This window comes from Syngnathus typhle, linkage group LG15, assembly GCF_033458585.1.
Source record: "Syngnathus typhle isolate RoL2023-S1 ecotype Sweden linkage group LG15, RoL_Styp_1.0, whole genome shotgun sequence".
NCBI classification, from domain to species: Eukaryota; Metazoa; Chordata; class Actinopteri; order Syngnathiformes; family Syngnathidae; genus Syngnathus; species Syngnathus typhle.
The window spans coordinates 6323326-6333397 of NC_083752.1; the positions used below are offsets into that span (position 1 = coordinate 6323326).

Sequence of the window (10072 nt, forward strand, 5' to 3'; positions counted from 1 at the left end):
GATATGTAATGTGCAAATTAATGAACATATGATTCAACATCTACCACCCCAAAAAAAGAACTGGAATGGGGAAAATTGACCATCTTGTCTTTGTAGTGTATTCAATTGAATATAGGCTGAAAAGGAGTTTGAAATGCGCATGTGTTACAAACGTACTTCAGCATGTCATAATGCGTATACTGTATTCAATTATTTATTTAGAAAACATATGACACAGTGACATCAAGACATTAGCTCCCCCGGAGTCTGTCTTCCTCCTACAAGGCATCCTGATAAATAAGTTATGATAAGAACAAAAAAGGCTTAGATGATTTCCCTGGCTTAATTTTCCACACTATGTTCTTCAAATAAGACATAGTAGCTACTAGAAAGAAAAACTCGACCTTTATCGGAGATGTTTGCAATGTGTTGACTCACTAAAGGCACACCCAAACAAGGCAACATTATGATACAGTCTGAAAAAAGAATAAAACCCTTTGCCTCAAACCTCCCCATGTTCCACCTCATACAATATTAAGTATGAATTCCTTTCATTCACACGGCAGGTCCAGTCGCCACCTAAAACTTGCATAATTTGTATGATGATGAAATGATTTAAAACATTTGAATGAGTTCTGACCCACCTTTTTAAGTGTATGTCTAAATAATTACCACAGAGATGAAGATCTGGGTTGCAATTCTGCCTGGAATCTCAGGGCCTGCGCAATGTCACATCTTGGAGCAAATTGGATTCAGGCCATGAGGAGAACACACCCATCAGCCTCACACACAGCGTGAAGTACACTGAACTTTGGGAAGTCTCAGGCGATTTAATTGATTGATTTCCTTTTTTTTTTTCTTTTTCATTTCGGGGCATATTTGTTGTTCTCTCCAGGAAATGGCCATTCAGGCGCCCTGTTGAAGTGGCCTGTTAGGAAGATGCCCACTGTGCCGATGATGAAGAGAAGAATGGCGGCCCAGAAGCACACCTTGTCGATCATCTTCCCGATCAGTACCCAACTTTCAATTTCCTTTATTTGGAATCGAAATAAGATGAATTTCAAGTAAATGAGGAAACATGACATAGGGAATCATGTGATGACCATGTGAGAAAAAAAAAACAAAAAAACACTTACTGAGCCAATGTTGTTTTGTTGTCTTGTGGTCTCTGCAATGAAATTGCATGCATCCACACATTGCTTTATCTCAGGCGCAGCTTGAGCTAAACTCTTGTACAGATTGGCCGTAGTGTTGGCATCAACGCCATCTACTAAAGGGGAAGCAGACGTCCACATTTTAGAACAACATTTGAAAGCAACCTTGCGTGTGAGTGGGATGTCTCACCATTGGGTTGCATCAGCGCATGCTTCTCTTTTTGTTTGTCAAACATCATCTCACTGCGAGGCTGTTTGAGCACATACTCCTCCGCTCTCTGCATGAGGCCGAAGGAGTCTCGTTTTCGATCTCTCACGTTGTTCACCTCTGATGTCACCTCGGTGTCGTCCAGCAGAGGCGACATGCCGAGGAATCGGGGCACTGTCTCCAGAAACAACTGAAAGAGGAAGGAGTGGAAAACTTGACGCCATTCAGGTGATGTATGGTCTTTCATATAAGTCATTTAGCATTTTTTCCATTCATCCTTTCAAATTAAATACAGAGTGTGATAACTTCTGCCACCTTTGGTCATTAGGTCACAATAGATGCACGAACTTACATGCTTGATTTGGTGGGACATGGTGTGTGTGCTGGGGCTGCGCAGGGAGAAGTTTAACACCACAATTTGATTGGTAGCAATGAGCGTGGTGACACACATAACAAAGATGATGTACCTAAGGATGAAGAACATGGAAAATGCGCATAAAGACAAGCAGAAGAATTTTGGGGTAGGATATTCAAGTCAAAATATCATTTGAAGTCTGACATTGACTTACTTGCCAAGGAGGGGGACAGAAAGTGATGTCTCCGGGACCTTCTGAGCAATAAGGAAGAGGAAAACAGTCTGGGCCAGTAAGACTGAGATTGACACTGTGATTTTTTGTCCTCCAGCTGTGCAAGAGTAATGAGAATGTGTTCACAGCTCTAAAAGATCTCAATGTATTCACATTGATTAAAAAAAGTCTCAATATTTGTTATGGAGTTCCTCAGGGGTCAACCTTAAGCCCACCAGTAATCTCTGGAATGGAGCTAATGATCCATTTTTAAGCAAATTATTCTGTATTATGTCATCGATCTCAGAGGGATGTAAAAGAAATGATGACCTCGCTTACCTTGTGCAGGTAGGAAGTATGCTAAAACAACCAATGATGAGATGAGGGAGCAGGGCAGGATGATGTTGATCACGTAGAAAAGGGGCTTTCTCTGGATGACCAGGTTAAAACTGATCTCCTGATACTCCAGGTCATCAGGGGAGTATCGTGTGTTTATTATCTTCCTGGCTGGACGATGGACAATGGCCCACTCGCCGTTCTCTAAGTGGTAAAAACATATGGGAATATACCTTCTTGGATAAAACAGTGTGTGAATCTTGAATGTAATTCGTTTACCAGTGAAAGCCTCAGGGTCAATGTCCACCCATTCAATTCTTTCGCCTGTTTCTCCAGCAGCTAAAATTAGGTCCACTTCATTGGCACTATATGTTTGTGATCTGACAACATTGAAAAAAAAGAATCAGATACGGATAATTAGCCGAATAGTCCCTGGATTTGTTTGAATGAATTCTATTCTTAGTTTACCTGAATGCTAGTGTGCAATTTTGATAATCAAAAGGGAAGTAGGTAATCTCGATGGCACAGGTGCTGCGATAGATAGCAGGAGGGAGCCAATATATGGAACCATCGCTTGAAATCAATACGTTGGCGTAGTAAGCCACATCAAACTTGCCATCGATGCTGCACAAACAAGACACAACAAATCGTTTCATAAGGAAATCCCGCGCGGGAATGTGAGCGGATTCCACGTACTTGTTTTCGAGGACAATATCAGGGAGCCACACATTTTTGCAAGGGATGCGGATGACATCGATGCCGTGGTGTTCGGATATATTCCACGCGAGACGGTAATCAACCCATTGCTGTGGAGGACATTTGAGATCACGTGACGACAGTTACAACTAGTGGAGGAGACAATCGCCAGCCAGGGAATGAAACAAAAACAAAGGAAATATTGAACTCACAATTTCAATCCAGACATTGGTTGTAAGAGTCTCTTCCTTTTCATTCTGTAGAACAAAGCCCAAAAATATATTCAGGGCAATTCATGCTTTAAGCCCGCCATCCTATTTTTAATGTGCGGCGGCAGGGCTTTGCTGCAACAGACGGTCGAGGGCTCTCACCAGAGAGATCAGGTTGGTGAGGGTCAGCTTGATTTGAACCTCCACCTTGTCCTCAGGATGAACCACGGGGCGAATGTTCTTGTTATAGCTTTTGAACAATTCTCCGATCAGTTGCGTCTCTTCGTTACCCTGAACTGAAAAGCAGAAAACGCGGCGAGATATATACGTATCTGCCGTACTTTCGGAAATCCCATCTACCGATTGCATGCGACGGATGGAAGATGAATCACCGACAAATGGGGTGCTACAAACGGTGTGACAAACGTGATGCTTACCTTGCAAAACAACAATCCCGAGAAGAATCCCAATCCCAAAGCATTGCTTCAAACTGCATGCTGCCATCATGCTCCAGGACCTCCTCTTTGTGGCGAGCTGTATTGGAGCATAAAGTGTACGAGTGAGAGCAAGAGTAAAGACGGGGAGGAAGAGCCCTAAATCCCCCTCAGCGAACCCCTCGACTGTGCCCACCCCGGCTGTCGCGATCTGTGGACTCAGATTACGCAGCAGCTGAGCACTAAACCAGGATGTCAAGTCACAGTCCAGTCAGCCACAATAATAATCATTATGATCGTTAGACAGCAACTAGACGAGGTGAGGCCGGCTCTCCAAATTGCAATTGCACAAAAATGTCTTTGACACAATTGAACACCTGTTGCCATTCTGCAGTTCTGAGGTGAGTTTAGTTCTGGTTAGCTCTTAGTTCTGGTTAGCTCTTACCTCCTCGTCACAGCATGTGATGGGATTATTTTTTCTCCAAGGGTCAATTTGGAGTCTCAAGCCAACACCTTGTTGAGTGCGAGGATCGGGGCCGGAAAGGGTGTTGCAGGAAGGTGAACAGGTGACGGGGTTGTGAAGCCCTGCTCGGCTCCGTGCTATGTATCCGGTGTATTAATACACACACAAGAGCCCGGCTACTTTGGTCGTCGAGAAGATCCAGTGGTGAGACAGTGTCTGCGGACCACAGAGTAAGGGTTTAGAGGACTTGGAAGCAGACAATAGTCATAAAAGCCAGAACCTTTACTATTCACATTAGAATCCAACAAAAGTAGAACTTCAAAACATTGCACATTCAATCCCTGAGACAACACTTGCTATTATAATTAGTGCTGTGAGTAATCTAAGTCGTGTCACTCTGCAGCGACAAGGACAAGAGACGCATTTTTGGAATGTGCCATGTGAGTTGCACACTATGTGATGTACTTCTAAATATACAGTTAGTGCAACAGAGATGAGCTTCCTTAAGGTAACTGGAGATTACGCAAGGCTCATTACATGTCTGGTGCTAACAGAGACACAAGAAAGGTTGCATCTGTCCAAGAGCTCAACAATATTCATTTCAAGTCGGCCATGATGAGCGGGGCGAACTTGTTTTCTCAAACAAATGTGGGAAAATTGGAGTAGGCCAACAACTTGAAAGTGGCTTATGTTAAACAGATTATTAGTCCCTTTCCAGCAAAATATCAATACTCAGCATTCCAAAGGATCTTGGAGACTTCTGGCATAATCTACAGCAATCTTATAGCACTGGATAAGCGCTCATAAAAACTCCAAAATGTGTTCCCGATTTTGGTCTTAGGGCCAGTCACCTTTGACCTTCTAAATGTTGCTCTAGATGAATGGACATAAATTCCCACAGATCTACTCAAACAAGTTGCGAGTTCGCACAGCTGCGGGGGTGACTGGATATCATTTCAACTTTTGCGTACTTACTATCTGGTGTCCATAGTAAATAATTACACAGAAAGAAAATCGCAACAACTCTTCTGACTTCTGCTGGATGTTTTGAAACTTGAGATGTTTTTCCTCACTCGAGCAATGCTGTGCCGCCACAGGGTGGTGTAAAACCTTGTTGGGGAAATCACACAAGTGCCCCTTTCCCGCCTGACTGAACCTCCTCACACATATTCCCCCTAGCGCTTTTGAACCCCATGTTTTAACTTAACAGTGTGGGCGGGACGGCCGACTCCTTCCCAGCGTACGTTTATTGCTTATACAGAACGTAAATCACAGCAGTTTCTTAGTAGAGTCAAACAGCTCGGCTCTTCTTAGTGGGTCACATGTTTCCCTCCCCGGGATTCGGTCTCCCCTCGTCCATGACCGCCTTTTTCACATGGGATTGGCCATTGGTGGCGTGGAATAAAAGCCGCATGACCAGCCGGCCCCTCCCATACATATCATGAATGCTTTCACTTCTTTCCCGCCCGTCAACTGAGAAATGCCATTGTAAAGCCCTCATTGAGCTAAATATCAGCTCACATTGCCCCAGTCAAGAAAGACACAAAGCCGGGTGATAAAGATAATTTCCTCACAGAAAGATGATATTTGGAAGAGCATAAGTGATCACCCCCCCCGTAGACACAATTTCATTGACACATGTGGCTTGAGATGCACACGGGTTGTCGTGAATGACAGACAGGAGGTGGGAGAGAGAGAGAGTGAGAATAGGGAGGGTGTTGGTGGGAGGAGAGACACAAGCTGACCAGGAATATAGCACACATAGTGTAGGAGATGCACGTGGAGGAAGAAGAAGAAGGAAGAGGAGGGTTACTGGCGGACACGCCGCGTTGGCTCCCTATTATCAGCCAACCACTGCTGATCTGGGAGTGATCTCTGGACCCTCTCTCGCATTGAGCAACTGCAGATTGAAGGCTCATTGAAACACGTGAATAAAAGCGAATGAGAGCGCGGAAAAAGAAACTGCAGGCGGGGATTTGCGGGTCGACAAAACCCGGCGGCGCCACTTGTTCGCTCGGAGATGGAGGCACAATGGTAGAGACAACTTTTTGATTTAAGGCTTTGGAGTGGGCAATGAAAGGTTTAAGGGTTAGGGTGGTGGGGTGGGCTTTGGAGGCAAAGGGGTCTGGTGATTGTGGTGACAGGCGGTGCAAGAGACAAGGACTCATGTGAGACACGGAGGAATTAAAAGAGAAAAGACAGCGAGGGGGAGCAAATAAATTGGACTTCAATATGGGTGTGAAGAGCAAGGCTGCCTTGGCTATCTTGCTCCTGCTGCTCTTCCTCGGCACTCTCTGGCTCCGTGAGTATTTTTTTTCTCTCTCTCCCTTATGCATGGCTTGTACGTATAATAAATCCATACAACCCCATACTTGTGGGAATGTATATGGTCTAAATGAGTAATGTGTCACATGTTGCAGAGGTCGTAAAGAGCAAGCATGGCTCCACGCACATGCTCACCCGATACCATAATGAATTTGAAATTAAAGGATTTGATTTGGCTTGCAAGGCTTGCAATCAGTTGACTGACTGATTCTTGTTTGGGGGCAAAGAGCCTATTTGGTCACTTAGGTCAAAATAGATGCCAAGAATCACGCCAAACTGGGAAAAGATGTGGCAATATTGTATTATGATAAGAAAAGCTGATACATAAATCATTAACTTATAGTTCATTTTCTCTACGTTACATCTACAGAAAAATGCAGACCTTGTGACCTCTTTTTTTTTTCTAATGTGGGAGGCTGATGCCTGGTAGTGTGACAGGTTTGGAGGCTGAACTTTTTGGATGCAGATGACTCGGCTGCTGAGGTCGCCCACGGAATTGTAACTCAATGGCAGCTTTTGTGAAGTTGGCAAAAAAATGCCAGGCACTGTGACAAGGGTAAACTTGTCCCTCCTTGCTTGGAAGGTCTTTAAAAGAATGATGTAAAATTATGATTTCTATAGCAAAAGATTTTAAAACATTAGACACGCTATCGTCCTGTTTTAAGTAAAAAAATATATTTTTTTAATTTTCATTTTTCTTGTCTCCAATGCAGATGGGGGTTTGGATTCTCACTGGGATGCTTGTCTAAAAGGCTACAATCAAGTGAATGAGGTACATTGTTGTAGAGGAAGTCATGACCATATTTAGCTCATAATTCTTTTGGATTTGACCAAATTGTACTGGCTTTCTTTGTTTTGTGTCATTTGACCGCAACCCCCCTTCCCATCCCCCTAGCCACACCAGCTGTCCAACAGCAGCGCCTCCAAAGAGTCCGAGGGCCCCCAAGTACTGGAGGAGTGCCCCGGACAGACCTTCCAGGTGTCCCTGCTACTCACCCACCTGCTGGCGTCGCCGGCCTTCACCTCTGACGTGCTGCTGCAGCCTTATCTCTCCAGCTGGGATGAGCTTGTGAAGTAAGAACCAAAGATAAACATCAGTGGCGTAGCCAGGAATTTTTCCAGTAGGGGCGCGCGCCCACAGGGAAAAAAATCGAACATCACCCACGCCGTTCGCTGATCGCTAAAACAACATCCGGGTCCGGGAGGCAAACGGTGAATGGATAACATCGCGCACATAGAATAGCGCAAGCACATTCGCGCAAGACCGAAAGAAAAAAAACGGCATGAAAATGAAAAAGCTGGATTTTTTTCAACCGGGGCGTAGGGAGTCCTAACCGGGGGCCGCCCTGGCTCGCCCCGGCTTAGCTACGCCACTGATAAAGATGTTACCGTGTTGTGAAACAATGATTCATTTATGATGATTGTGACGTGTCCTGCAGGTTTATGAATGCTTTAGGCCCCATGGTTGGCCTGATATCTAAAGAGATAGAAACCAAAACCTTGATTATCCGGGAACTGGCTCTACTAGCCGAGGCTAGCCCCGAAGCAGAGGTGAACCCGGATTCTGAAAACACAGTGAGCCCGGAGGCCGGAGTGAAGACTTCTGGTGCTTACCACTCAGTGCGATCCATGATCTGGGTGGAGTTGAAACGAGGTTTAGTGGATTTCAAGCAGCAGACGGACTCTGGATGCCGGACTCTTCTGCGACTGCACCGAGCTCTGCTTTGGCTCAAGCTGTTTCTCGACAAGCTGGCGGAGATCCCCGTGGCGGGCCGGCTGAAGAGCCCATCGGACCTGTGCCGCGAAGCCTACAAGGTCACCCTGGCCAACCACCACACCTGGTTTGTGCGTAGGGCGGCCGAGTTGGCCTTTATCGCCATGCCCGAGAGGGGCTTCTTCTTAAGGCTCCTGTGTGTGCAGAAACAGGAGGAACTAAGCGCAGTTCTGGGACGGGTGGTACGGGCCATCGGAGTGGTCTATGACAGGACCCAGAAAGCTTTGGAGGACAATGACATGCTGGATTTGCCATAAAAGAAAGAAAAAAAAAAGACCTGATCAGATAGAAGCATTGTTACCATATTGAACATTGTGGCTTCTTGGGCATCAAAGGTAGTCAAAATGTAAATGAACATACAGTATTACATACAACTCAAGAAAATGGTTCCATGTGCCCTTAGACGCTTTTTAAAGAGGAAGTCAAAAATATGTTCTATGCACCACTACATATTGTGCTAAGAATAAGAACATCATGACTTACCCTTTAAGGCAGCTAATGATGCAACTGACCTTTCAAGTGCCTTAACGTTGCTGTCATTCCAATGATGGCCAGCAGGTGGCCACTGCAGGGTTCAAAATTCACTCAAAAACATCACGAAAAGAATATTCACGGCCACTGGTTGAGAATCACTGACTTGAACGATTAACTCTGCAAACAATTTACTAATGAGTTTAAGGTCCACGTTGGCAGCATGAAGTCTGGGATAATACATAACTTATTGATTGGGCAGGGGTGCGACATTTACAGGACCAAAGAAGCAATTTCCTCACACTATTTTTATGGCAGCTGCGCATAAAATGTGGAAACTTGCCTCTTAATATCATTCTTAGTTTTTTATGCAAAATGTGAAAACTTGCTTCTTAATATCATTCTTAGTTTTTTATGTAACCCTATCTTTTACATTGTATTGCCAGCCTTTTCTGGAAGCGTTTGTAAAATAGATAATGAAGAAAAGTGCAAGCATGGAAAATTCAACAGTATACTATTTATTGATTTAAAGCAGAGTTTAAGTAAATTAACAAAATAACATGTGAATCCAACCTAACTGCCTTGATTTTTACCAGCAATTGTATTTCCTGGACTTAGCGCACTAGCTCAAAATGTATCTTGGACGAATTTACCACTAGGACCTTACATCTGTGATTAAAAGCTATTTTATACGCTGGACAAATTTGGTGCTTCACTCGGACTGAACTGTGAGGCATTAATGCATCAGTATTACATGAATTTATCCTCGATAAAAAAATGAAGGTGCCTGTTTGTCTACATTACTTTTTGTTGAATAAAATGATGATCACACAGATGTTCATTCATTTGGTTCAGAAATTCTTGGGGAGCGGCCCAAACGCAAACCACTGTGCTGGTCTTGATGAGACTATTTTAAACCCACAAATACCTCTAATGACATGCCAGGTAATCCGTCCAGTCGCGCTTTTCCTGCTGTGTGCGCTCTCTTTCTAAGAAGACAGCCACAGGGTGGACAAAGGTGAGCAGAGTTCAGAGACCTGTAGTGAGACTTGGGAGAGAAAATATATCTCTGGGTGTGTTTAGATATTTAGCATGTAAAATAAAAAATATATTTATGCTTTGGATGTCAATAAAAAAAAAAAAAGTCACTGTGATTGTGGAAAATATGAAAAAATGCTCCTTGACCTTTGACCTGCTGCGTGTAACTAACCCCTCACTTACCTCATTTACAACACTTAATGGCTCACACTATTACGACATAATGGCTAAAGGGTTACAAGTATCTACCAACCACTCTGGTCGGAATACTGCTATTGTGTGCTGGGAGGATTACAGTCAATGGGATTACATTAGATTACACCGACCCAATGATGTTTGGCATTTGGGGATGCTTTTTTTTTTTTCCGCTGCAGTTCCTCTGCAATTTGAAAAAGAGCTCAGAGGCCACACCTTTGAGG

The 10072-nt window shown here is 44.2% G+C and overlaps 2 protein-coding genes across 4 annotated transcripts; one reads left to right on the top strand and one right to left on the bottom strand.

Annotated features, from left to right (window-relative positions):
• Positions 1-175: 175 nt before the first annotated feature.
• Positions 176-4261, bottom strand: chrne (cholinergic receptor, nicotinic, epsilon). Of its 3 annotated transcripts, XM_061299223.1 has the most exons (13): positions 4028-4261; positions 3586-3682; positions 3311-3444; positions 3152-3196; positions 2940-3049; positions 2712-2867; positions 2523-2623; positions 2247-2447; positions 1911-2025; positions 1694-1808; positions 1324-1531; positions 1116-1249; positions 176-1010 (listed from the first exon to the last, which is right to left on the bottom strand). In XM_061299223.1, exons 2-13 carry the CDS (start codon positions 3653-3655, stop codon positions 843-845), a joined length of 1557 nt encoding a protein of 518 aa, XP_061155207.1. In that variant the 5' UTR covers positions 3656-3682; positions 4028-4261; the 3' UTR covers positions 176-842. The 3 variants fall into 3 exon arrangements, with proteins under 3 accessions (XP_061155207.1, XP_061155209.1, XP_061155206.1); XM_061299225.1 differs by lacking the exon at positions 4028-4261 and having other exon boundaries at positions 1116-1246; positions 3586-3772; XM_061299222.1 differs by lacking the exon at positions 4028-4261 and having other exon boundaries at positions 3586-3770.
• Positions 3712-9446, top strand: gltpd2b (glycolipid transfer protein domain containing 2b). The gene is made up of 5 exons (XM_061299226.1): positions 3712-3983; positions 4069-6347; positions 7084-7142; positions 7266-7444; positions 7810-9446. The coding sequence occupies exons 2-5, from the start codon at positions 6278-6280 to the stop codon at positions 8399-8401; spliced, it is 900 nt and encodes a 299-aa protein (XP_061155210.1). The 5' UTR covers positions 3712-3983; positions 4069-6277; the 3' UTR covers positions 8402-9446.
• Positions 9447-10072: the final 626 nt, after the last annotated feature.